This window comes from Lampetra fluviatilis, chromosome 22 (assembly GCF_964198595.1).
Source record: "Lampetra fluviatilis chromosome 22, kcLamFluv1.1, whole genome shotgun sequence".
In the NCBI taxonomy this organism is placed as follows: domain Eukaryota; kingdom Metazoa; phylum Chordata; class Hyperoartia; order Petromyzontiformes; family Petromyzontidae; genus Lampetra; species Lampetra fluviatilis.
The window spans coordinates 2,073,514-2,101,080 of NC_136296.1; the positions used below are offsets into that span (position 1 = coordinate 2,073,514).

The 27,567-nt window shown below is 50.7% G+C and overlaps 1 protein-coding gene across 1 annotated transcript; it reads right to left on the minus strand.

Annotated features, from left to right (window-relative positions):
* Positions 1–329: 329 nt before the first annotated feature.
* On the minus strand, positions 330–27,046 carry LOC144938609 (olfactomedin-4-like). Its single transcript, XM_078866597.1, has 5 exons — positions 26,954–27,046; positions 12,312–12,470; positions 11,617–11,823; positions 2,417–2,657; positions 330–1,120 (listed from the first exon to the last, which is right to left on the minus strand). The coding sequence occupies exons 1-5, from the start codon at positions 27,044–27,046 to the stop codon at positions 330–332; spliced, it is 1,491 nt and encodes a 496-aa protein (XP_078722723.1).
* Between the last annotated feature and the right edge of the window lie 521 nt (positions 27,047–27,567).

A 27,567-nucleotide genomic window follows, 5' to 3' on the forward strand; every position in this document is an offset into this window, starting at 1 on the left:
AGGGCTATAAGGTGTCCGTTAACCTATCTGCAAATCTTTAAGTAATATCCCGTCATGTGTCCATTTTCTCTGGTTTTCTCAAGCATGCAAATCAATAATTCAATTGGCCAAACATGCAAATTCAAGACCCTCGTGAAAAAGTATATTGAGATTAATTAAGCAATGCTAGATATATAAAATCATCAGGAGAATAAAGCAAAACTCATTTCATTAACAAAAGAGGTGGAGAGAACTCATGTCGACAGCATGTGTGAAAGTGCACGATGCTACCTCATGACTAACTTTCCATTTTAATCTTCACTACTAACCCATTTAGCATTTAACGAAAATCATACGTGTTTAAATGACAATTTATGGGTGACTAAATATCCTTGATTATACATGTACAGCTTGTGATCGGCTGGGTTATAGCTAAGGCTGCTCATCTTTTCCAAGGGCTTATCAATTACGATGCTCAAAGACCTCTCCTGGTTAGTGTTGGTGTCAAATGCAAAGTAGATCTCTTCAGCCTCAAGGCTAAACGTGCGAGTGAGGTACAGGACTCCACACACCATGAAGCCATTGCTGACTGATGGTTTGTACTGTGAAGTGGTCCACGTGTTGATAACTTGCAAAGAATCATCGTTAATGTTAGCAAGTGAAACTTTGCTATCGTTTGAGTAAATGACCCACAGACCTTGCTCATCCACGCAGAAATCCATATCAGAGTAGGCCGAGCCCAGGTAAGGGAATTTGTTGTTTCCTGCAGCTTGAGGTAGTTGTGCCCGTTTAATGGAAAATGTTGAGAGACTGTATTTACACATCACGTTACCTGTACTGCATCTGTAAAAGAAATTGTTTTTGTATACCACTACGTCCATACCATGGCCACAATCGTAGTTACATTGCATTTGTCTTTGTTCCATTTTCACGAAGGTCTGCATTGCCCGGTAGTTGGCATATAGCTGAAATGAAGTAAAAGAATTTGCGCTGCTGGACATCACCCAGTACATGTCTTCACGTCCCCTGGCTGGGAGTGGATCCTTCCCAAAAGCTCCGTATATGGCCCCTACACCTTGCCAGTTCAGCCCGTGAATATGTGATGCACTGGCATTCTGCAAACCACCATGCCTGCACGCTCCTGTAAGGACAAAAAAAAAGTTCTTGTTTGAATGCCGAGAACATCAGATGTGAAATTTGCCTTCAAAATCGGCTGAAATACACACACCATGTAATTAAAGGACATTGTATATTTAGTAAGCATCTAATTAGTTATCAATTCAAGTCTATATTTATGGTAATGATATATACATTTAATTGTTTGTCTTATGAATCAATTTAAATTGATTCAAGTTGTTTGTTAATGTTATGTTCAATTGGTTACTTTTTATAAGCGGTGGCCAATACACCAAGCACTGGGATGCACTTTGGTGGATCTCAACAGGCTTCACGATGCACCCGAAAGCTATTGCCAACAATTACCGGATTTAACCGTGTACTGCCCAAGCATATATATTCTTTTTTAAACAAGTGAAGTTACTTTATTCATGTAACTAGATTCCATTTGTCATACTAAACATGTTTCCTCCTGTACTGCATATGAATTGTAAGGCTGTTTTTTAAAGTAATATAGAGGTGGATAAACATTATATTATAATTGCTACAGCGTAATATAATACGACTAGCGCCATCTATTAGTAGAAGCTATTGCTTTTTTAATGTATGGATTCTTGGACGATAATTTTTATTTTTCATCAGCCATAATGAAAACTGTGTTATGCTTATGCTAATACAGTATTTGATTTGTAATGAGATCCAAAACTATTTTGAAGCCCACCCATGGATTGCAATTCACCTATTGGCCATCGCTGCATTATATGCTCATATAAATTATATTTAGGATAAAAACACAAGCATTCCAGAACAAAATAATGAAACATTACAAACAGTATTGTAAACTGAGACATACAATAATCTTTGATCCAATAATGATCAAAATAATAATAATCGGATCCAAGAATAATCGTGACAATTCATCATATTTGCATGGGATTAATAATTTCATGCCTCGTGATTAGTCATGTGACATGAATAAGCACCTTTATTTAACAAGGGGTTCTTCGACTGGTGGAGCGTAGACCGGCCGACCAAGTTATAGCCCTGTTAAGAAATGTGGCTCATTGAGATGTAGAGAGATACAGATTTGTGAGATGAAAGAGATATGAACAAGAGAAAGAGGTGAGAGAGCTGCAGACATGAGATTATATTTAGTGAGATGAGAACAAGATAAACAAGAGAGATACATGGAAACAAAAGGTACACATTAGTAGTAATATTGTATGAACGTTATGATGCTACTACTCCAGGTAACATAATATACACAGCACACACAAATGTTTCACTGCAAGGTTCAAATTCGCTTGTTTATGGGACTCACCAATGGAAGGCTGGCCTGCCACGTTGCTGGGGTGCTGGATTGGCTTGTTTCTGCGGGGCTGCGTTAGGTTATTGCTGGGGGTCCGGGATGGCGTCATGCTGGGTAGCCGCATTGTAGCGTTGGTCTCTTCCTGACAGTTCTCCAGGCGCTTGCGCAGAGTGTCCACCTGGCGCCGGATGAGCAGCACGTTGTTCCTGTCGTAGGCCTCCAGCGTGTTCACCACCACGCTGACGTTCTGGATCTGTTGGCCAGGACATAATTAATGCAACACATTTTTATTCATGTTGAACATCAACACCATAGTTTTACATTGCAACAAATACTCGAGGTGTACCATGTTTGTATGTGATAAAAGAGCATGACAGTCTAGTTTGTTCTGTCGTTTACAAACCATTGGCATAATTCAACCAATAAAATATAATGGGATATGAGGCCCTGCCATTCCTCACGGTCCTGCTATACCGCGATTCATCTCACTCCTGTACTTGAACTTTTTTCATCGCACCATCTCTTAGGTGGTTATACTTGTGTTGTTCTGTTTGTTGCCCAGTGTGGCATAATTGACTGCGCAAGTAACAGCCAGAGAGCGAGGCCACGCACAGTGAAGATCATCTTCATCACCACCACCATCTTTTGAACATCATCATTACTGTCAACATCGTTATCATCACCACCACCACCATCACTGGCAACATGAGAGACTGAGGCAGCGCACGGCGGGAGATGTTGCTCAAGCCCAGTGAGATGCTCGACAGAAATGGTGCACATCAGAACCATAAACAGCACGAACCTTCATCAATTCATCATAATCATTCATCATAATTAAATCATCAACACCAACATCCACTTTATCATCACCTCCACCATCATCATTACCACTCAATCTTGCAGCAAGCACCTGTGGATAAACTTGGATATTGAGGAGTTTTTCCACACGACACCTCTCATCCAAAACATAGTCACGGATAACAGGAGTTGCCAGAAACTTAATTTTGTGTGTGCCATGGATAAACAGATAAAAGCAATATTTCCTCTTCTTTCAGATTACTCGTCTTCATATATTAACTGGCCATATATGAAAGGGATAATCTATTCTATAATGAAAATTAATTTCCACTAGTGGACATGGAAAACACAAGTGGCAGATAGTAAGGTTCATACTTTCCAGAAACAAGATGATATCAATGAGGGATTTAATATTCAGTGAACAATTCCTGGAAGTGTAGTGGAGCTAATTAAGCAATTTTTTGAACAAGAAGGAATCACAACATCACAGCAGAATCATTGCGACATCAGACAGAAGGAAAAAACACATCAAAGAGTGGCGATTGCTGAGTTGTAAAATCATTGGAAAGTTAAATAGAGAAGTGAAACTGCTAAAACTTGGTAATAATGGCTGAGCTTGAGCTTCGATAATACAATAATATTCACATGGGATACATTACTGGCGTGAATATTATGTCCGTGACTATTGCTACTTGAAGCTTATCAGGAAAATTAGGTGGGGTATAAAATATATTACGTTTAAACATAAACATGTGTATTTATTGTAAGTATGTTGGACTTCTTTTGCACTGTACATAGCCAATCGTGCTAATCGGAGGTGCGGGAGAAGGACAACAAACTAAACACAAAAAGTAGTTCTAAAGAAATTAGTTCGTCAATCTAGATGATTTAAAAGTGCATAAGTCCAGTGGCTTCCTAGTGTAGGGGTGTTACGGAGGGGCTATATACAATGGGATCAGATGGGAAAGAAACACAGTGGGAGTGGCTATGTCGGTGCACGGGCAGGTGCTCCCAGCGACGTCCGCATCGGGCAGCCTGGGGGGCTGACTCGGAGCTGGGATCCCCCGGGGCCCCACCCCTCAGCGGGGGGTTTGGTATAAAAGGGGATGAGCCGGAGGGCTCGGGGAGATATGTTAAGCTAAACCAGTGAAGACCGAAGATCGTCCAGATAGAGCCCTGGACTCCCCTGGATCGCCGCCCTTATCAGGGCCGCACAGGACCGAGCCAGCGGCGTAGTCCCGAGAGCCAGAGCCAGTGCTCTTATCAGAGCTGGTCTGGGACTCCGGGTACCGTTAGCCCGACTTACCAGTGTCGGGCCAGATAGCCTCCCCTAGCCCGTTAGTGGAGGACTAGGAGGTAGGTTAGGCATAGCTAGCAAGTGTATCCCCAGCTAGCCGGGTGAGGGGGCCGATACCCCCTCCAGTGTTGTATGTCCGTGATTGTGCCAACTGACGCGGAATAAATACGTGTGCCTCCAACCCCGGCGTCCAAGAGTCCTCAACGATATTACATCTGGTGACAGAAGTGAACAACCACGAACATGGACACGCGCCGGACAGCTCGAGCCGGGGTACCGGAGGCGGAGGACACCGATGCAGTTGTGGAGCACGAGACGGCTGAAGAAGGCATCGAGCAGCCGGGGCCGGATGCATCCACACCGCAGCATTGGGATGGGGGAGATCCGTCGACAGATGGACTGAGGCAGGCCCACGCAAAACTGGCGGAGCTGCTGTACGCTGCTGCCGCCACGCTGGAACAGATCACACGGCTGGGGGCTGGTGGACCGCCACGGGGCGACGACAGCCGACGACCAGTGCGCCTTCCCGCCATTTCGACGGAGGCCGACTTCGAATCTCCCGCCATCGCCGCAGCAGCTGCTGAGGGCGTGGCCAGCCTGAGCCTCACGTCCGACGTCGGACGTACAGTGGCTGCCGCGTCATCACCAGCGGACAGAGCATCACCACTGGTGCGACCGGCGATGCCATCCGTCGTTCGCGCCGAAGCTGAGCAGAGTGACGGTGACAATGGAGAGCGACCTTCCACGGCGGCCGCTGCGTTGCACCAAGGGCTACCTCCACTCAAGGAGTTTGTTGGCGAGGATGGCGACTGGGGCGGCTTCCAGCAGCGCTTCCTCGCGCACCAGGAAATGGCGCAGTGGACAGATGCCGAGGCTCTCCGCGCGCTGCCGGCGCTCCTCAACAGCGACGCCCTCGCCACTCTTACATCGGCATCGAAGGACAAATGCTCCACGCTGCAGATGGCACTGCAGATGCTGGCTGCAGTCTACGGACCACCGTCGGACTGCAGGCAGCTCTTTTATGATCGCCAGCGAGGTGCAAAGGAGTCGCCCCTGGCGTATCGTACGAGTCTCCTGGCACTAGCAAAGACGGCCTTCCCAAGAATGGACAACGAAGGCGTGGACGCTATGGTAACCGAGAAGATCCTCCTGCTGGCGGACGACTTAGACATCGTCGTCGTGGCACAGGACGACGCAGAAATGTGTTCCCTCCAGGCTGCACGACTCCTCCACGCCAACCTACTCTCGCAGCGACGGAAGGCCAGCAAGGCAGCGACCGGGCGTGCTGTGGCTGCAGCCACACTCCCGGCGGAGGAAATTTGCGCCGTCGATCGTCAACTGTAGCAGAGAGAGGGAGTACGGGTGGGCCGGGACGGGTCGAGCCGCCTCGACCATCCATCATCGTCGCCAGCGCTCCCGCGCTGTTACAATTGCGGCATCCGGGGCCATGTCGCCTCGGGGTGCCGCTCTCCTCGGCAGCGCGGGACGACGCCTGGACAGGACGCCGGCCCTCCTCCCAAGCTCCATCAACATAACCCGGCGAGTCGCGGCACCCCTCATGTTTAGCCCACGCACACACCCGTCACACACTCGCACACCGCAGCGAACGGGGGGCCGACATTGCACACCGTCGCGCCAACACGCACCACTGTGGGGACTCATATCGAACCCAGCCAGTGGTCCGTGTTGGCCCATCGCGTTGTGGCCGCATCGTCGGGGTCGTCAGCCGTTGTGGGGCACATCGACGGGGTTGAAGTGCGCATCCTGGTCGATACGGGAGCATCGGCGACCATCATTTCAGAACTAATTTACAATATTCTTCCTGTCCAGAGCCGTCCTTTGCTGCCCGTTAACGTTCCATTCTATGCTGCTAACGGGGGCTCACTTGGCATCATTGGACAAATTCGAGCGCAAATTTGTATCGGTGATATCAAATTATCTGGGCCGATTTTTGTTTCCTCCTCGCTGGCGGTTCCGTGCCTGCTGGGGACGGACTTCCTGGGCAAAATGCCGATTCGTATTTTGATCAACCAGGGCTGCATTGAGCTCCCGTCGGGCCGACGCATGGCGTTTCTGCCGTCCCCCGCTGCGGGTCGGACGGCGTTCGCGACGGTACCGGCGTTCGTCGATAGAACGGTACGCGTACCGCCGGGGGCACAAATGTTGGTGCCTCTTAAACTTCGTCGGCCCTTCGCTAAAGGCATTGGGGACCAGGGGGTTCTGCTGGGGCCGTCTAGGGCCGGGGTTAGCGGACCTCATTTAATTCCGGCCCAGACCATCGTTAAAGGGGACGGGGATCCTTTCATCGCGGTCCTCAATGTGGGGTCGCAGACAGTGGTGGTTCCACAGGGGACCGTGCTTGCTCACGCAACGCCGGTGCCCTGTGAGGAACCCGTCGCGAATCACGTAAGCACTGTCCCTCTGCCGCGACCACATTCGGACAGCGATGAAGGGTGGCTCGAGGCGCTTTGTGCGGGATCGACGGACCTGTCGGATTTAGAGCATCAAAAGCTTAAAACACTGCTGCGTGAATTTTCCGACGTTTTCAGTCGGAACAAATTCGATTTGGGCTGTACTAATCTGCTGCGTCACCATATTGATACAGGTGACAGCGCGCCAATACGCCAGAATCCTTTTCGGTTAAGTCCCGCCGAAAAGGACCATGTCAAATCGGCCGTTGATGACATGTTAGCCGCCGACATCATTTCTCCCTCTACCAGCCCTTGGGGAGCGCCGATCGTCCTGGTTAAGAAACAGGACGGCTCGTTGCGTTTTTGCGTCGATTTTCGTCGCCTCAACAAAATTTCTGTTGCCGACGCATAGCCGCTCCCACGGATGGACGAATCGCTTGACGCCTTGGCGGGAGCGCGATTCTTCTCCACATTGGATTTGCTTTCGGGATTCTGGCAGCTTCCTCTGGACGATGATTCAAATCCTAAAACTGCATTCTGTACACCGCACGGCCTGTTCCAATTCAACCGGTTGCCGATGGGACTCCACTCAGCGCCGGCAACTTTCCAGCGATTGATGGAATTGGTTTTGGCTGGATTGCAATGGGACTCGTGCTTGATTTATTTGGATGACGTTATCGTCTTTAGCAAAACATTTGACGAACATCTCCAGAGGTTGCGGGCGGTTTTCCTCAAAATGCGGGCTGCTAATTTGAAATTTAAACCCCAAAAATGTCATCTGTTACGCGAATCTGTGCGTTATTTGGGACATATCGTCGGACGCTCAGGTATTGCTACCGATCCCGCCAAAACGCAGTGCGTCAGCTCCTGGCCGACTCCCACCTCTGTGGGAGAGGTCAGGAGTTTCGTTGGATTCGCGTCGTATTACCGACGGTTTGTCGCGGATTTTGCGATGATTGCGAAGCCCCTACACGCTTTGACGTCAAAGGGGGTCCGGTTTCATTGGGGACAGGAGGAGGAGGCTGCTTTCCGCTCCCTTCGGGACGCTCTGGTAAAAGCTCCTCCCTTGGTTTACCCCGATTTTTCTAAACCCTTTTTGCTCGACACCGATGCGAGCAACACGGGTATTGGGAGCGTGCTTTCCTAGGTGGTTGACGGCGTAGAACGGGTAGTCGCGTACGGTAGTCGGGTGTTGTCTCCAGCGGAGCAAAGATATTGTGTCACCCGTCGGGAACTGTTGGCAATTGTCAATTTCATCCAACAGTACCGCTCGTATCTGTACGGTCGGCGTTTCACCGTCCGTACAGATCATGCAGCACTACAGTACGGCCTGCGAGTTCAACAACCATCGGGACAATTGTCTCGATGGTACCGTAAGGGCGTTCGCCACACCAATGCGGACGCTCTGTCGCGCATGCCAACCACCTCCAAATGTGCATGCCTCCTGGGGTCGGGACGTTGCAGGCCTCCGGGTCAGATATCCGTTCCGGTCTTGGCGGCCACCGACGACGCAGCGTCAATGACGAATTCGATCGCACAACAGGGAAAAGATTCCCTGTTGGGGTTGCATGTCACTGAATGGGGGCGCCTCCAGATGGAGGATACCTCCCTCCTCGCGTTGCGTCGTCGCGTCGGGGGTGCTGGGCGGGGGAGGGGTGATGCCGACTCATGGGAAATGGTCCAGGGTATGCTAATGCATTGGGACGGGAGATCCCATCGACACCGGCTGGTGGTCCCTTCTGGGTTGCGGGGTAAGGTGGTGTGGGCCGCTCATGAGCGCCTCCTCCACCTGGGGACCCAAAAGACCCTCGCCTTGCTCCAGCTTGATTTTTTTTGGCCGGGCATGACAAGGGATGTCGCGGATCTGTTGGGGTCATGCCCTCGGTGTGCGCAACGGAAACCACCAGCACGGGAGTCTAACCCGCCTTTGCAATCTATCAAAGTCTCCAGAGTCAACGAGCTTGTCGCGCTGGATATTCTGGGCCCATTCCCCGCCACCCCCAGGGGCAATAGATATTTGTTGACCGGTGTGGAATACTTTACGCGCTGGCCTATGGCCTGGCCCCTTGCCAACCAGTCGGCAGCAGCCATCGTGGAGGCCTTTGTCCAGGGATACGTCCTGGACAAAGGTGCTCCGGAGCGGCTGCTGACCGACCAGGGCAAACATTTTTCCGGCAAACTACTCCAACAAGTCTGTGAGCTCCTGGGCACGAAAAAAATTCGTACCTCCCCGTATCACCCGCAAACTGACGGGATGGTCGAGCGTTTGCATCGAACCATCACGTCGATGTTGTCACAGCAGGTTTTGGACTCACAGACCGATTGGGACCTGCAAATTCAAGGGGTCTTGGCAGCATATAGAATGGCCCCCCATGCGGCAACGGGATTTTCCCCCTTCTTCCTGATGTATGGCCGCGAACCTGACCCGCCTGTTCGGGCCCAGCTGCAGATCCCCGCGCCGCAGGGTAAAACTAAATTGGCCGACCATGTTAAATTTAATCTTGCTAAATTAACAGAGGCACGGGATGTTGCTATGCAAAATTCTGACCTCCGTCAGAAAGCTAATGAGAGGCTCAGACTGGGTCGGGCGCACATGCTGCAGTGGAAGCCGGGGGACAAGGCATGTCTGCACTGTCCACAGGTACCGCTTGCAACCTCCTCTAAACTGGTGCGGCCGTGGCGGGGCCCTGTGGAGGTGGTTGAGGTTTTGCGGCCTCAGTGCGTACGCATCAAATGGGGGAAGCGGCGGTGGTTTGTGCACCCGTCCAGATTAAAACCCTTCGTTGCGGTACGAATTCCCACTTCTCACACGGGTGGCCAAACATGTGGGGGGTCGACCGACTCACAGGGTCCGTCTCCGCTGCTCTCACCTAACGTGTTGCCGGCTGTCCCGCCCCCAGGTGCACCAGGAGTGACGGACTCACGCCCGACAACCCCTCCTGGGGATGCCGAGGGTCTCGCGGCATCAAAAAGACACTCACTCGGAGACGGACAGTTGCCACCCGACAGTCCGCCATCCGGGGTTGCCCCGTGTGACGGGCCCGCTGCAAGAACGCGCGCAAAAATGCGCAGACTTTTGTGAGGGCCGGAAAAATGTACTTATGTTGTGTTCATTGTGTGTTGTGCGGGTGGTGTGGTTCCTGCACACTGGATTGTACATATGTTGTATTCATTGTGTGTTGTATGTGTGGTGTGTTCTCCTACATATTGGATATAGGGTGCTCTTACGGTATTCGTATTTATTCAGGGGGGGTGCGCCGGGTTAATTCTCTTCTTGCTGTTGCGGTTCTTGTTGGTGTTCTTGTTATTGTTATTGTTGGAAAAAAAATTGTGAGGCACACGCGGGTTCAAGGGGTAAATACACTTTTATTGTTGTTTTTTTTGCAGCCGGGACGGCTGCGAGCTGTACAGGGGGGGGTGATGTAGGGGTGTTACGGAGGGGCTGTATACAATGGGATCAGATGGGAAAGAAACACAGTGGGCGTGGCTATGTCGGTGCACGGGCAGGTGCTCCCAGCGACGTCCGCATCGGGCAGCCTGGGGGGCTGACTCGGAGCTGGGATCCCCCGGGGCCCCACCCCTCAGCGGGGGGTTTGGTATAAAAGGGGATGAGCCGGAGGGCTCACGGAGATATGTAAAGCTAAACCAGTGAAGACCGAAGATCGTCCAGATAGAGCCCTGGACTCCCCTGGATCGCCGCCCTTATCAGGGCCGCACAGGACCGAGCCAGCGGCGTGGTCCCGAGAGCCAGAGCCGGTGCTCTTATCAGAGCTGGTCTGGGACTCCGGGTACCGTAAGCCCGACTTACCAGTGTCGGGCCAGATAGCCTCCCCTAGCCCGTTAGTGGATGACTAGGAGGTAGGTTAGGCATAGCTAGCAAGTGTATCCCCAGCTAGCCGGGTGAGGGGGCCGATACCCCCTCCAGTGTTGTATGTCCGTGATTGTGCCAACTGACGCGGAATAAATACGTGTGCCTCCAACCCCGGCGTCCAAGAGTCCTCAACGATATTACACTAGTATTGGAAAGAAGAGCGTTCCAGACGGCCGCAGAAGTGCATCTGAAAGCACATGATGCGGTGACCGTCTTTAGTTCGAAAATTAATACATATATTGTATAGTATTATTGTGTTTTTTAACTTACCTTGAATAAGGATGAATATAAATATATTTAAAAGTGCAAATATCAATGAATACATTAATGAATATTATTCAATTTTAAAAACATTTCCAAAAAATGCAAAGGAAAGCACTCGCGTGTCAAACTGCAGCAGACAAGGGCAGAGTTAGAGGGAGAAGCAGCGTCGTGGGGTCAACTTCAGCGCTCCCACGCCTCACGACTCCTTGTCAACTTGTCACGAGCTACGGCCGCGAAGAATCAAAATGTAACCCCGTGAATTTCAAACGGCGCTACGATAAATTCGTCGCGGATTACGCAAAACCACAATTGTGTCTCCTGTGAATATTTAGGGTTTATTGTGTGGCCGAAATGTTGAAATAAGTGAATAAATCATGTTTAAAAACACATTATAGGAAAGTGTTGGCAAATGTCTGGAAACAGCTGTTATTATACGACATAAAAAGAAAAAATTAGCTCTTTTCGATCATGGGTGGGTAACCTTTTTCCTTACTGAGGGCCAAATAGGACATCTGACAGTCACAAAAGAGTTGACATTAAACTTTGATTGCTCAAGGACTGTGCGACTGACCCAGAGGTGGAGATGATCGAGCGTGGCGCTGGAGACCTCCAGCTTCAGCTGCTGCACCAGCTGCTCCATCTCCCTGATCTCCACCCGCAGCAGCTCAAAGTCCAGCTCTGTGTAGCGGTCATGGCCCTGCTCCATTCGCTCCACGCGCACCGTCAGGTTCCGCAGCAGCGCCGTGTAGCGCACTAGCATGGCGTGGTTCTCTGCCACCTGTAGGCGTAGTTGAAATATTATCTCCTTCCAACGCATTTTAATCGATCTTTTACACGTGTTCACTTAACAAACAACGATTTATATGAAATGTATGGAACTGTGTTGTTGGCAGTGCTGTAGAATTTCCTGTTTATTTGCTTCTACTGCTCTGGAGTAGAGAAAGTGCCCGTAAACTCTGGCAAGTTTGCGATTGTAGTAAGATTCGAAACGGCGTAAGAGAAACGGTATACAAATTATAAGGAAATACTTGTTCTTATCCCACATTTTAATCCACAAATGGGAACTCGACTTTAGAATTCAGTTTGTGAAGGAGCTCCCAGCATGTGAAACTAAACCTCAGACATCGAGCCGAACAACACGTGGCACAGCCTCAGAACCCATCAGAGGCCTCTACAACACTACATGCATGAATACAAACGCAGTGACATTTCATGTTGTCTTAAATAGGCTGTTTCCCATATCCTGGTGAAACATGAAGAGGTCACCTTCTGTGACTCGAGCGTGACGGCCGTTGCGAGCGTCTGAGTACGGAGCTGCAGCTGCTCCACCGTGTCGGCCGGGAAGACGGGGTCCGGCAGATAGACGTGACACACACACTGGCCCTCCGCATCTCGGGAGCCGTTAGTGTAGGCACCAGGGATCAGCTTTCAAGAGAAGATCACAACATGAAACAATTCTTTAACGAGATATTTATTTCTTCATTCAACATGTTCATGCTTCACGTATATAACATGAGTTATTTATGAAATGTTGTCAATCTGCTGCTGGTCAAAGGCCTCACTCCATGGTGGTTATGATGGTTGTTCCTTAGAGTGCAGCATACGTGTGAATACATTGTGGGTTTGGTGATACAAGTGTAGTCTAATAGCGCCGGCTGGTGACCAGCAGCGGCAACTGTGGTGGACAAACAGTACACACGCCGGTGAGCATATACACGGTGTGTGTGTCGGCAGGGTGGAGGAAATGGGACAAGGGTCATGGAGGGCCCTACCTGGAAGCGCCTGGAACCTGCTCATGGGTTCGAAAAGGGAGACGCGGCCAGGGCAGAGCCAGACCGCGCTGGTCGCATAAGAGGGGCCGAGAGCTGGAGCTCGAGGCTGCCGGTTCTGGGATTGGATCGTCTCGTCATTGCTGTAGCCTCGTCGCCATCGTCGCTGTTGTATTCACTCGATATTGCACTGCTAGATAGTTGTTGGCTGTCTCCGTTAGCGCCGTCGGTGTTAGATGGCTAGTGTGTATAGGCTAGCAATTGTAGAGTGTGCAGGCGACAGCGTGTGTGCTCAAACAGGACCCTGCGGGGTGGGCTGGTAGGAACGAATAACCAAAGAATATAAACATAATGTATTATTACACTTGTTTAGCCAGGAAAGCCCCACTGAGTCTAAAGGTTTTTGTAGGGTCCTGCCAAGTGTTTGCAGTAGGGGGCGCTGTTGCTACACCTAATCGGACGATCCGAAGGGAGATTTTGAGGCCTAGTTCTAGGCTTTAGGCCTAGCTGTAGGCTTTAGGGCGCTGTGACCTAATTTATAATTTAAATGTTTTAATTATTAATGTATTATTTAAATGTTTTAATTATTAATGTAAAAGCTTTAAATGTAAATGTTTCTATTTTAAAACATCAGGGAATGTAACATTGTTAAACATTAACTCCCTTTCACACACGCGGGGGTACGATACGAAGGGAGACTGTGAGGCCTAGTTCTAGGCTTTAGGCCTAGCTGTAGGCTTTAGGGCGCTGTGAGTTTTTTTATTTAATTTCAAGGTTTTAATTATAATTATTAATGTATAATTTAAATGTTTTAATTATTAATGTAAAAGCTTTAAATGTAAATGTTTCTATTTTAAAACATCAGGGAATGTAACATTGTTAAACATTAACTCCCTTTCACACACGCGGGGGTACGATACGAAGGGAGACTGTGAGGCCTAGTTCTAGGCTTTAGGCCTAGCTGTAGGCTTTAGGGCGCTGTGAGTTTTTTTATTTAATTTCAAGGTTTTAATTATAATTATTAATGTATAATTTAAATGTTTTAATTATTAATGTAAAAGCTTTAAATGTAAATGTTTCTATTTTAAAACATCAGGGAATGTAACATTGTTAAACATTAACTCTCTTTCACACATGTGGGGGTACGATACGAAGGGAGACTGTGAGGCCTAGTTCTAGGCTTTAGGCCTAGCTGTAGGCTTTAGGGCGCTGTGAGTTTTTTATTTAATATCAAAGTTTTAATTAAAAGCTATCTCAGGGAATTATAAGGGAATGTTACACGTGTTTAGCCAGGAAAGCCTCATTAATTTAAATGTTTTAATTAAAAGCTATCTGAGGGAATTATAAGGGAATGTTACACTTGTTTAGCCAGGAAAGCCTCACAGAGTCTAAAGGTTTTTGTAGGGTCATGCCAAGTGTTTTCAGTAGGGGGCGATGTTGCTACACGTAATCGGACATCAGACGGACGGACGAAATAATCTATTGTAGGCTGGTCCACTTCGTTCCTACCAGTATAAAGAAGGTGCCTCTACAAACCTCGTCTCTGACTCACTAACACTACACAAGGATGAAATTTGGCACACCGCTCGGGTTAGCCCTCAGAACGATGTTTACATCTAAGGCCATCACAGGTCTTTTTTTTCCTGAGGTGGAAGGGGCAGATATTTTCCAAGATGGCCACCATCCATTTAATTGTTTTCCATCTGGTCGACTCTATCCACTTGTGGGGTTGCAAACTTCTTGAGGCTGTATTATTCCAATGTTGTTTGTGTTGATAATAATTATACAAGGATCACATACGATAATATAATTGATGTACTTCATTCTAGATTTGAAGCTTTCGTGACTGCAAGGATTCATATTCTTAGGTTTTTTTCGGTAAAGTCACGTAGGTAAAAAATTAAAATTAATAAAAGTAAAATAAAATAAAAATCACGACGTTTCGGAGGCAACACAGATTTAACTACACTTATTTGGACCATCTTATTTGACAGAAAACTATTGCAGGTTACTGATGGACAGCCAGTTTTGTTTTACCAGGTTTAGCTTCCTACCAGATTTAGCTTTCTTTTTTCACACTTTTGTTATGTAGGCTAGGCGTAGTCACAAACCGAACCTCTCCATAATAAAGGCTCAGTCTTTTGTTATGCAGTCTATTCATAGTCTCAAACCGCACCTTACCATAATAATAAAAAGTGGGCCATTCCTGGCCCTTCCCCCCCCCCCCCTCAACCATTATATATACGGAGTGGTATCTCCTGTAATCTTTCATTTACTTGATACAGCTGTCGGGCTGTGACGGTTCCACCTGAAGACGGAAGCTTGTGTTGCCTCCGAAACGTCGTGATTTTTATTTTATTTTACTTTTATTAATTTTAATTTTTTACCTACGTGACTTTACCGAAAAACCCTAAGAATATGATGTACTTCATATTAAATCTTGACTTAAAGCTTTCGTGACTGCAGGAATTCATATTCTTTGGGTCTTTCGATAAAGCCACGTAGATAGATAGATAAAATAAACTAATAATTTTCTATCTACGAGGCTTTACCGAAAGACCCAAAGAATATGTTCTTCATATTGTTAGGTTTACACTATAAAAGTGATACTTTCTTGAACAAAAATACATTATGCAGACGCGATGAAATAGTATATCCAATAATTACAATTGTATAACTATCGAATGCATGGTGTTTTTATAATAGACACATTAGGTTTTAGCACCTCTCCTACAACGACAAAGGTCCAGTGCACTTACAATTGCACTGTACCCTGCAGCCCTTCTCGCAGTTTCAGCACTCGAGTTGCCTAAAATCTTTCTTAGCTTCTGGAAGAGTGGTCCAGCAAATTTCCCAGCCATGTATTGTCATTCCTGGTTCACTCCCACTCACTTGGAGATGGAAGCTCTGGAGCTGCAATTGTCATCTGGGACCAGCAGTAGAGAAGTTTGGTCACGCAGCCCCCTCTCTGTGCACTGTATGAGTGCTGCCTTTGTCAGGAGGAAGGTCATTAAGGGGCGCCACAATGGCTAGGAGATTTTAACTACTCGCCTGGTATACAGAATGTCCTGGGTTCGATCCTAACACTGACTCCTGTTGTATATTTGGAGTTTGCATGTCTTTCGCCCCATGGTCACGTGGATTCTTCTCCGGAACCTCCAGTTTTCCCCTCCACATTTAGAAACATGTCCACATGATAAGCCACTTCGTTGACCTATAATTTGTGGCCAGGTCTCATCTGAAAACGAGCTTTAATGCTCAGTGGGCCTTATCTGGTAAATTAATGAAATAGTTATTAGTATAAGTGCTCTACCCTTCTTTGCGAGTTTGTTTTACACCACTTCTGGCTGCTGGTATGGTCATACAGCAAGACCACAAGTGACTGCAGCGGCTTCAGCTAGTATTTTATATACTGTGGTGTTGCACCGAAAGCAAAACATTTTGGTGTGACCTTGTTGTCAGCTTTCCATGTGTCCCACCCAGTCTTTTCCCTTCTTCCTCCAACATATGACAGTGTCACACCCAGTAAATGCAAGAAACATTGGCAAAGAACACACCAGTCCTCCAGTTATTCGCGAGCTGCTAAAACACGGAACATTATTTCCAGTTCCAAAGGCAACCCACAGCTCAGGGACGTTGGGGCACTGGGATTATGTCATTGTCAAAATGAGCACATCCAAATCAACTGTGAATTTTAGCACCTTGATATGCCCTTGTTTCACATAATCTTCAACGTGTGGGAGGATTTGTGTCGGCCTCCTCATGATTTAGAACGGTTGGCTAAATTTCGATTTAAAGCTTTCATGACTGCAGGGATTCATCTTCTTGGTTCTTTCGATAAAGTCACGCTGCGAAATAAGTTCAACATACATACAGTACATGATTGTGTAGTAATTACTCAGGAGGCTTGACGACGGGATCGGAGGCACACTTATTTATTAACACAACTTGTATACAGTTAGCGAGTATACACAGGACCTAAGGGGTAACGTCCCCTTACTCGGCTAACAGGGAGACACAACATCTAAGCCCCGCTAACCTAAGCCCAAGTCCTCCACTAGGGAGCTAGGGGAGGCTACCTGTCCCAGCCCTGGTCAAGCTGGGATCCGACCCCCTGAGTTCCCAGACCTGCTCGTCAGTCTGGGCTCTCGGGGCCACGCCACCGGCTTGCCCTGGTCGGCCCTGATAAGGACAGCGAGCCAGGGGAGCTCCGGGGCCTATTCTAGCTGGTCTTCCGTCTTCGCTGGTTAAAGCTGATACCTCGACCTCGAGCCCTCCGGCTCACCCCCTCTTATAGTCCGCGGCCCCCCCGGGAGGGGCCCGTGGGGGATGCAGGTGCGGACGTCGGTGTGGCCACCTCCTATGTGTACGGCCCTAACCACGCCCCTTGTGTTTGTTTGCCATCCGCTCCCATACACAATTACACCTCTACATCACCCCCCCCTGTACAGCTCGCAGCCGTCCCCGGCTGCAACAAAACCAGAATAAAGGTGCATGCCTCCCCAAAACCGTGTGTGCCTCGCGTAAATTTAACAAGAACGATAACAGTCATAACAACAACAACAACAGGAACAGGTAGAAGAAGAAAGAGAAAAAAATAACCCGGCGCACCCTCCCGAATAAATACCCCATTCCGCAAACCCAACATATATACACGCGCTCCGGATGCCCCTCCCCCACTGTCCGCAAGGGCCCCCCAACGGCCGACCTCACAATAGTCTGCGCGTTTTGGCGCGCGTTCTCGCGGCGGGCCCGTCACAAGGGCTCGACCCGGCACGCTCAGTGGTGGTTGGTGACGGTCCGGGTGCAAGAGAGTCTGGCGTCGCTGCCGAGTGACCCCCGACCCCTCCGGGAGGGGTTGGCGGGCGTGGACCCGTCACTCCTGTTGCACCTGGAGATGGAACAGTTGATGTCATGTTAGGCGAGAGCAGCGACGTCGGGGAGTCGGCGGACCCCTCACACGTTTGGCCATGCGTGTGTGTGTGTGAACCACGGGCCGGCGCAATGAACGGTTTCAACCTTGAGGGGTGCACGTACCACCGACGCCTCCCCCATTTGACGCGAACACATTGCGGCCGTAAGACCTGTACGACCTCCACTGGCCCCCGCCACGGCCGTACCAACTTTGACGAGGTTGCCAGTGGCACCTGGAGACAGTGCAACCATGCCCTGTCCCCTGGTTTCCATTTGAACACATGTACCCGCCCCAGCCGAAGCCTCTCGTTCGCCTTCTGGCGGAGTTCAGAATTTTGCACGGCCGCTTCCCGCGCCTCAGACAATTTGCTGATGTTAAATTTAACGTGTTCGGACAAGGTAGACTTCGCCTGAGGCGCCGAGAGCTTCAGCTGGGTCGTCACAGGGGGGTTAGCCTCGCGGCCATACATTAAAAAGAAAGGGGAAAATCCGGTGGCCGCATGGGGAGCCATCCTGTAGGCCTGCAACACACCGGCTATGCGAAGGTCCCAATCTGTCTGGGATTCGGACACCTGTTGGGACAGCATAGACGTGATGGTCCGATGTAGCCGTTCCACCATCCCGTCAGTTTGAGGGTGATACGGGGAGGTCCGAATTTTCTCCGTACCCAAGAGGTCGCACACCTCGCGGAGGAGTTTTCCCGAAAAATTCTTACCCTGGTCAGTAAGCAGCCGTTCCGGAGCACCTTTGTCGAGGACATAGCCCTAGACAAAGGCCTCCGCGATGGCTGCTGCCGACTGGTTGGTCAGGGGCCAGGCCATAGGCCATCTCGTGAAGTATTCGACCCCTGTCAATAAATACCTATTCCCCCTGGGTGTAGCGGGAAATGGCCCGAGTATGTCTAGCGCAACGAGCTCGTTAACCCGTGAAACCTTTATGGACTGCAGTGGAGGGTTGGACCCCCTAGCTGGTGGCTTTCGCTGCGCGCATTGCGTGCACGACCCCAGGAGATCCCCCACGTCCTTTGCCATGCCCGGCCAGAAGAAATCGAGCTGGAGCGTGGCAAAGGTCTTGTGAACCCCCAAGTGCAGAAGCCGCTCATGAACAGCCCATACCACCTTACCCCTCAATGCTGCAGGCACCACGAGCTGCTGGCGGCGGGTTTTTCCGTCCCAGTGCATTAAAAGACCCTGGAACAACCCCCACGGGTCAATGTTCGCCACCCCCTGCCCAACCCCCCCTGCGCGACGGCGCTGAGCGAGGAGGGAGGTGTCCTCCATTTAGAGGCGTCCCCATTCCGCGACCGACAACCCCAGCAACGAATCCCTCCCTTCTTGCTCGATAGGACCCGAAGCCAAAGGCGCATCGGCGGCGGCCACGAGGACCGAATCGGTGGTGACGTTCGGGGGCCTACAACGCCCCGAACCCAGGAGGCAAGCGCACTCCGAAGTGGGTGGCAACCGTGACAGGGCGTCAGCGTTCGTGTGGCGGACGCCCTTACGATATGTGGTGACAAAGTCGTAGTCCTGGAGAATCTCCAACCATCGAGACAACTGGCCCGATGGTTGTTGAACCCGCAGAGCGTACTGTAGGGCCGCATGATCTGTACGGACGGTGAAACGCCGACCGTACAGATATGGGCGGTACTGCTGAATGAAATAAACAATTGCCAATAATTCCCGACGGGTAACGCAGTACCGTTGTTCCGCTGGAGACAGTACCCGACTACCGTAAGCCACCACATGCTCTACGCCCCCAATGAGTTGGGACAGCACGCCCCCGATGCCCGTGTTACTTGCATCTGTATCGAGCAAGAAGGGTTGTGAGAAGTCGGGGTAATTCAACGGCGGAGCCCCCACCAGGGCATTCCGGAGGGCGTGAAAAGCAGCCTCCTCCTCCAGCCCCCAATGAAACCTGACTCCTTTGGACGTCAAGGCATGCAATGGTTTCGCGATCGTAGCGAAGTCAGCCACAAACCGTCGATAGTACGACGCGAACCCAATGAAACTCCTGACCTCTCCCACCGAGGTGGGAGTCGGCCAGGAGCTGACGCATTCCGTTTTGGCGGGATCAGTGGATATCCCCGAGCGCCCAACAATGTGACCCAAATACCGCACCGATTCGCGGAGCAAATGGCACTTCTGCGGTTTAAATTTTAAATTGGCAGCCCGCATTTTGAGAAAAACAGCACGCAGCCTCTGGAGGTGTTCCTCGAAGGATTTGCTAAAGACGATGACATCGTCCAAGTAAATTAAACACGAATCCCATTGTAAGCCTGCCAAGACCAGTTCCATTAACCGCTGAAAAGTTGCCGGCGCAGAATGTAAGCCCATCGGCAAGCGGTTAAATTGGAAGAGACCTTGCGGTGTCCGAAAAGCAGTTTTAGGTTTTGATTCGTCATCCAGAGGAAGCTGCCAGAATCCAGATAGTAAATCGAGGGTGGAAAAGAATCGCGCCCCCGCCAAGGCATCGAGCGACTCATCCATTCGAGGAAGCGGGTACGCATCTGCCACAGAAATTTTGTTCAATCGCCGAAAGTCGACACAAAACCGCAGTGAGCCGTCGTGTTTTTTCACCAAAACGATCGGTGCGCCCCACGGGCTGTTGGAAGGGGAAATGATATCGGCGGCTAGCATGTCATCAACAGCCGATTTGACATGATCCTTTTCGGCGGGACTGAGCCGAAAGGGATTTTGGCGGATTGGCGCGCTGTCACCCGTGTCAATATGGTGTCGCAGCAATTTAGTACAACCAATATCAAATTTGTGTTTACTAAAAACGTCGGCAAATTCTTTCAGGAGAACTCGCAGCTGTGCACGCTGCGTGTCGGACAGATCCACAGATCCCGCGCAAAGTGCATCCAGCCATCCGTCATCACAGTCCGAATGCGGTCGCGACGGAGGATCGGTGGTTACCTGACCCACGAGTGGTTCCTCATAGGGCGCCGGCGTTGCGTGTGCAAGCACGGTCCCTTGAGGAACCACGGCCGTTCGCGATCCTACATTAAGGACTGCAATGAAGGGGTCCCCATCCCCTTTCACCATGGTCTGAGCCGCTAGCAAATCGGGTCCATTGACCCCGGCCCGAGATGGTCCCAACAAGACCCCCCGATCCGCAACCCCTTTAGCAAACGGCCGACGCAACCTAAGAGGGACGAGCATCTGAGCCCCCGGGGGTACGCGCACAGTTTTTGTCACGAGCGCCTGCACGGTGGCAAACGCCCGACGCTCCGTGGTGGGGGAAGACAAAAATGTAACACGTCGGCCCGATGGGAGCTCGATGCACCCCTGGTCAATCAAGATACGGATGGGCATTTTGGCCAAGAAATCTGTCCCCAACAGGCACGGAACCGCGAGTGAGGAGGAAACCAAAACAGGCCCGGATAATTTAATGTCTCCAATGCAAATTTTGGCGCGGATTTGCCCAATAATGCCCAGCGAGCCCCCGTTAGCAGCATAGCATGGCACGTCAACAGGGAGCAAGGGACGACTTTGAACGGGAAGGATGTTATAAATCAAATCAGATATAATGGTCGCCGATGCCCCTGTGTCAATTAAAATCCGCACCTCTACCCCATCAATATGACCGACCACAACCAATGATCCCGCCGACGCAGCAACGACACGATGGGCGAGCTCCGACCACTGACCCGGTTGGAGCGCTCGCCGCATTTCAGAACAATCGCGCGCGATGGGCGGCGATTTTCGAACCCTGTTCAGTTGAGCGCGTGAGTGTGTGTCGGATGTGTGCATGGGCCAAACGTGTGAGGTGCCACGACTCGCCGTATTTCTCTGCTGGAGCTTGGGTGGAGACGGCGTGGCGTCCTGACGAGGTGTCGCTCCGCGCTGACGGGGAGCCCGGCATCCTGACGCAACGTGGCCTTGCAGGCCACAGTTGTAGCAGCGTGTGAGCGCCCCAGATGGCCTGGGCTGCTCCTGGCGGCTCGGTCCATTCCGAGCCTGCGGTGCCGCCGATCTCCATTCCCCCCGCCGCTCCACCCCGCAGACCTCCTCTGATGGGAGGGCGGTGGCCGCCATGGCATGGCCGGCCACCCCCTTGGCAGCCTTGCGACGCAGGGACCGCAAGCCCCCGTGGATGTGGCGCGCGACCAGCAGGGACGACATCTCTCCGTCGTCTTGAGCCAAGACGGCGATGTCCAGCTCATCGGCGAGTAGCAGCAGCTTTTCAGCCACCATGGCGTCCACTCCCTCCTCGTCCATCCGAGGGAAAGCTGCCTTTGCCAGGGCCAGGAGAGCCGTTCGGAAGGCCAGGGGCGATTCGTTGGCGCCCCGATGCCGATCGTGGAACAGCTGCCTGCAGTCCGAAGGCGGCCCATAGACGGCTGACAGCAGCTGCAGCGCCAGGTGCAGCGTGGCGCGCTTTTCCTTAGGCGCCGAGGTGAGGGTAGCCAGGGCGTCGTCGTCCAGCATCGCCGGCAGCGCGCATAGTGCCTCGGCGTTCGTCCAGTTCGCCATCTCTTGATGAGCGATGAACCTCCTTTTGAAGCCGCCCCAATCTCCAGCCGCTCCCACGAACTCCTTGAGAGGCGGCAGTCGCTGTTGTAAGGCGACGTCCGTGGCTGCGGATCTCGCTCCCTCGTTCCCAGCCGACGTTACAGTGTGGGCGGGCTGTGAGCATGGTATCGCCGGTCGCTCCGTTGTTGACGCGCTGGCCGGCGTTGATGATGTCACGGCTCGTGCTTGGCCCTCAGCAGTCACCTGACGCAGGCCGGCCCCGCCCTCTGCTCGCACTGTAGTGATGGCGGGAAATTTAACCGCGAGCCGCGTCGGGGTGGCGGGAAATGCCGGCGTGCGTCGGCTGCTGCCGTCTTCCCGCGCAGCCCCTCCAGCTCCCAGCCGCGTGATCTCCTCCAACACGGCGGCCGCGGCGTAGAGCAGCTCCGCCAGGCGGGAGTGAGCCAGCCGAAGTCCCTCGGCCGACGCATCCCCCCCCTCCTGTCGTAGCGGCGCGGGTGTACTCGGCCCCGGCTGCTCCGATCCGACCTCGGCCATCTCTGGTGGTGATTCGGCCGCGGTGTCCTCCCTCTCCGACTCCCTGGTACGTGTCGTCCCTCGTGTGTCCATCTTTGGACGTTTTACTTCTGACACCAGATGTAGTAATTACTCAGGAGGCTTGACGACGGGATCGGAGGCACACTTATTTATTAACACAACTTGTATACAGTTAGCGAGTATACACAGGACCTAAGGGGTAACGTCCCCTTACTCGGCTAACAGGGAGACACAACATCTAAGCCCCGCTAACCTAAGCCCAAGTCCTCCACTAGGGAGCTAGGGGAGGCTACCTGTCCCAGCCCTGGTCAAGCTGGGATCCGACCCCCTGAGTTCCCAGACCTGCTCGTCAGTCTGGGCTCTCGGGGCCACGCCACCGGCTTGCCCTGGTCGGCCCTGATAAGGACAGCGAGCCAGGGGAGCTCCGGGGCCTATTCTAGCTGGTCTTCCGTCTTCGCTGGTTAAAGCTGATACCTCGACCTCGAGCCCTCCGGCTCACCCCCTCTTATAGTCCGCGGCCCCCCCGGGAGGGGCCCGTGGGGGATGCAGGTGCGGACGTCGGTGTGGCCACCTCCTATGTGTACGGCCCTAACCACGCCCCTTGTGTTTGTTTGCCATCCGCTCCCATACACAATTACACCTCTACAATTGCATGGAGAAAGACCTGACCTCTCGGGCATGAGTACATAGCAAACTTGAGTTATTACTTGTCACCGTCCATGGCTGCTGCACTGGTTTCTAGGAAGGAGAACAGCTCCATATTATAATTAATTAAAAGCACGTTCCTTCGGAATGGGCAGGTAATGAACTGCGCAGAGTGCACGACAGACCAATATGCACGACAGACAGACAAATAATCCCTGGTGGGCATTGTGGAACCTGTTGTTCCTACCTGTATAAACTCATACTGTGCCAGTTTCAGCAAACTGCACTGAATGGCTCCACTGATCCCTGCACTCCCTTCCCCCTCACGTGCTGTGTACCTCCTTTTAAACTATCTGTGAGGTACTGATCTCAGACAACATCTACCTGGCTTGCTAGCTGCAGTTGGGATTTGATGTCTGGCAGGAACATTTGCGTAGCATAATCATTTTGGTGTGACCTTGTTGTCAGCTTTCCATCTGTCCCACGTTTTTGGAGGCGCCGCTCCTCTCCTGCGTCCCCTGCCTGCCCCCGCGCCCACCGGGCGTCCTCTCGGTGGCCTGGCTGCCGCGGTTGCCCGCCGGGCCACGCCGGGCCACGCCGGCGCCGTGCAACTTCCGCGCCACCTCGCGTGACCGGTGGGCCGCTGCTCCGTCACCCGCATCGGGCGGCTCCTTTTCCAGGCCATGTGGCCGACGAGGCATCGGCAGCCCCACGACATTGTCGGGGCTTAGTGCACTCCGAAGGATGGAGGTCGAGCTCCTGCCGGGAGGGTCTTCACCGCGTCAGCGGGCCGGGCACGGAGGAAAGCTTCGCATCTGTCGCAGGCCCGGCCGGGACGCCGCTGCTGCACTGCACGGACGTTGCGGACGTCGTCGGCGGTGCGGGGGACTTGATCGCGGTGGCCCCCTTCTTCTCCCTCCTGGCTCCAGTCCCTCGCCGTTCCCCTTTGTCTTCCCAATGTTGGCCGATTACTTTTCAGCCCCCCAGCTTTCTGTGGCTCACAACTACGACCAGGCCTAAACCAACCCCTCATCAATCCATCTTGCTTCACTGCATAAAAACTACACCACGTACAATAACCCAATTTTTTTTCCAAATTATTGTCATGCTATGTACAATTTGAAATTGCTGTGAAGCGCCTTGGTAAAGATGCCATATAAATCTCATTAAGATATTATTATTTAGTTTGGTTAACAAGGTGCTCTTTGACGTAGGTGTCATACTGCTGTAGGTGTCAATCTGACCTAAAGTGTTTATAACAGCTGGATAGACAAGGTATCTGATGTTCAGTATGAGGTAATCACGGCTATCAATTGCTTCCATGATGCTGAGTGCAAAAGCCTGTCCTTGCATGTGACATCTCCTTATGATGCCTGAGATATCTCACTTCTCTTCTGCATTGAGACTTCAGGTCCAGCGCCATGTGGCTACATTGCTCTCAGTCAGACCCACAGCCAATGCCGGATTAAGCTAGTGCGGGGCATGTAGCATATGTTATAAAGGGGCCCTAAATAATAAAACACTTAAATGTTAAAACACAAAAAATGTTACTTGCACAGTAAAGCAATTGTATTTTTTAATTTGCTATACAGCTAGATAATACGACAAATCGCTAACCGTAGACACCCAATCGTTCATAAAAGTTGAAGGCAGTATAGTACTATAGTAATAGAGCAAGTGTGGAATCACTGAACCGGAATTGATAGCTTGAAAGCATTTAGCGTGGGGCCCTTGAAAGTGCGGGCTCCGTAGCACATGTAGCTACTTTTGCTACGGGGATAATCCGGCACTGCCCACAGCCCTCCATTGCCTTTCACTGTGGCATTGTTCTGTTCATGGGCCTGATATATTAGCATAGCAGAGAATGCATGTTGCGTAAAGCTCCCTTGAAAAAACTCGATAAATACAGTACAGCAGGCCAGCAGATGGACAGCTTTTTGATTTGCCGTACCACATCTTTACTGTGGTTGCCGCAAAAATGTCAGTCGACATCTAACCGTCTGCTGACTCATCTAATCACACTGCTTGCTACTCCCCAGTATTTCACATATCTGATGTAACTCCTGTATTAGGATAAGAGGAAGACCCACAACCGGTTAGGATATCACTCTCCACTGTTGTTTGCCATTGCCACGAATCAATTGTGGGTCACCTGGTTAATAGTGCAATGTGCAAACCGATGTTCCACCAGTCCAGCCTTTCATGTGAATACAGTTCTGTACCAGGGACGTGCGGTCAGGGGAGGCAGGGGAGGCAGAGCCTCACCTGTCATACTCCAATGAAAATTGCTGTCACGAAAAGTAAATAATAAAATAAATATTAAGCTTTTTCCACTCATCTGTGTTATAAATGAAATTTCTATATGATTCCAATCATTTTTTCCTAGTCAAAATCGCCAAATTTGCGGAGCTTCGCTGCAAATACAGGGAGAGACGAGAGGTGAGGCAGCGACGCGCTCAGCCTCCCCTCTGATTGCGCAACCCCTCAGAAACTGGATGGAGCGCGGGCAATAAGCGCGTGCCTGTTACTATCTCTCTGTTTGTCACCAATGAAATGTTTGTCGACCCCTTCGTTACATGTCCTCGCCTTCCATAATCCAGGTAACTTATTTCACGTATGTGTATAAACTCTGTACTGTATATGGTCAGCAGTTTTGAACGGTAAGCAAATGACTAATGAAGTTCAGAGACACTTTGTGGTTGGAAAATGTTGCTTCGTGGAGAACACAACGCGTGACTTCACGCTTGCACTCAACTGGGTTCACAATTTTTGACAAATCTTATGCATTTCTGGCGAGTCAAAGTCCACTTCACCTGTGGCATTTCAGCTCAGTGTAAATATACATACAGCCATGTTGTCCATCCAGTACAGGATGGAGGCTCCTGCACCAAGCCATGTGGCTCATGGAGGTTATCGTGTTTGTCAATACAGTACTTCAACATGCTGGTCAGTGCAAGTTAATGAAGGCGTGAACCATAGACATTGCAGCATAGCACAGTACAACATTAGTTTTTCTGAGTGTCCTTTTATGACAACCATAGCCTCGTGGCAGCCTACGACATTTGCTTTTTTAAAGTATGGTAGTCGCCCATCCAGGCTTAGACCTGCTTAGCATCTGACATCTAAGAGATCGGGCGCATTCTGGGTTATTTCGTCAAACACTTAATCGCTAGACTGCAGTAAGTGCAGCTTGCAGACATTCTGAAAACTCCACGTAAACCTAATGCATTAAACAATTCTGTATCATTGGACCTTTTTGCCAGGATCAATGTATGATAAATAAGGATATGTTTGACCCTTTTTGGCAATAGAACAGGTGTTTAGATGTTCAAACACCAAATATAAACATTTTGCAAGTAATCAAGTCTGCATTAAACACACGTACTTCTGGTGAACTTGCAAACAAACATGTTCTGATAATATATGCATTGTCTTTGAAACCGAATGGCCTACACCAGAGACAGCCATCTTTAAATAATTATACCATAAAGCACCACGGTACACATCTGTGCAGTATAACAATACGGGACACGCGACTCATCCTGCGGCGAAATAGTGCATCTCTTACAGCAGAAGAGACCGCCACCCGTGGCAGAAGAAGAATCGTGAAGACGATGCCAACGCATGATGTCTTCATCGTGAACGCTCGGTGTGATGCCATCTCCAGCCAGTTGCACTTCACGACTGAACCTCCGCACCTGCACCGCGCGAACGGCCGCTGTGACCCGCAGTGATATCACCTTTCGGGTGGGCGGGGGGAGGCGGTGAACAGTTAAAAAAATATACAGGTGTGATGCACTGGACAGCGCTGGCTCTTTCGGGGAAGCACCGTGTCTCGGGGCTATCGTCTCCATCGCTGACTATGAAGCATTACACCGCAGTGCGACTGTGGCCATCAATCTCAAACCCGTAGAGCTACTCGCCCACTTCCATCGTTTCAGATACTCGCCAGGCTGCTCTCGAAGCCATCCACGGACTCACTCGCCAACCTTCTCACGCACGTGTGCATTATACTTCTAAGTTTACTAGGTTTGTTTTCTCTTTCATTTGTACCTGATGATGATTGCTTGTGGTGCAATCGAAACGTCGTATGCTATTATTACATTTATTTTCTTTTTACGTGACTTTATCGAAAGAACCAAAGAGTAAAAAAGGGCCGATTGCACTTTACATCTGTTCCAA

Coding starts and splice junctions, on each gene's coding strand:
- LOC144938609 (XM_078866597.1), bottom strand. CDS start 27,046: ATGGCATCACACCGAGCGTTCACGATGAAGACATCATGCGTTGGCATC. Junction 12,471..26,953: donor GGGTGGCGGTCTCTTCTGCT/GTAAGAGATGCA, acceptor TTCTCTTGAAAG/CTGATCCCTGGTGCCTACAC. Junction 1,121..2,416: donor GGCAGGCCAGCCTTCCATTG/GTGAGTCCCATA, acceptor TTGTCCTTACAG/GAGCGTGCAGGCATGGTGGT.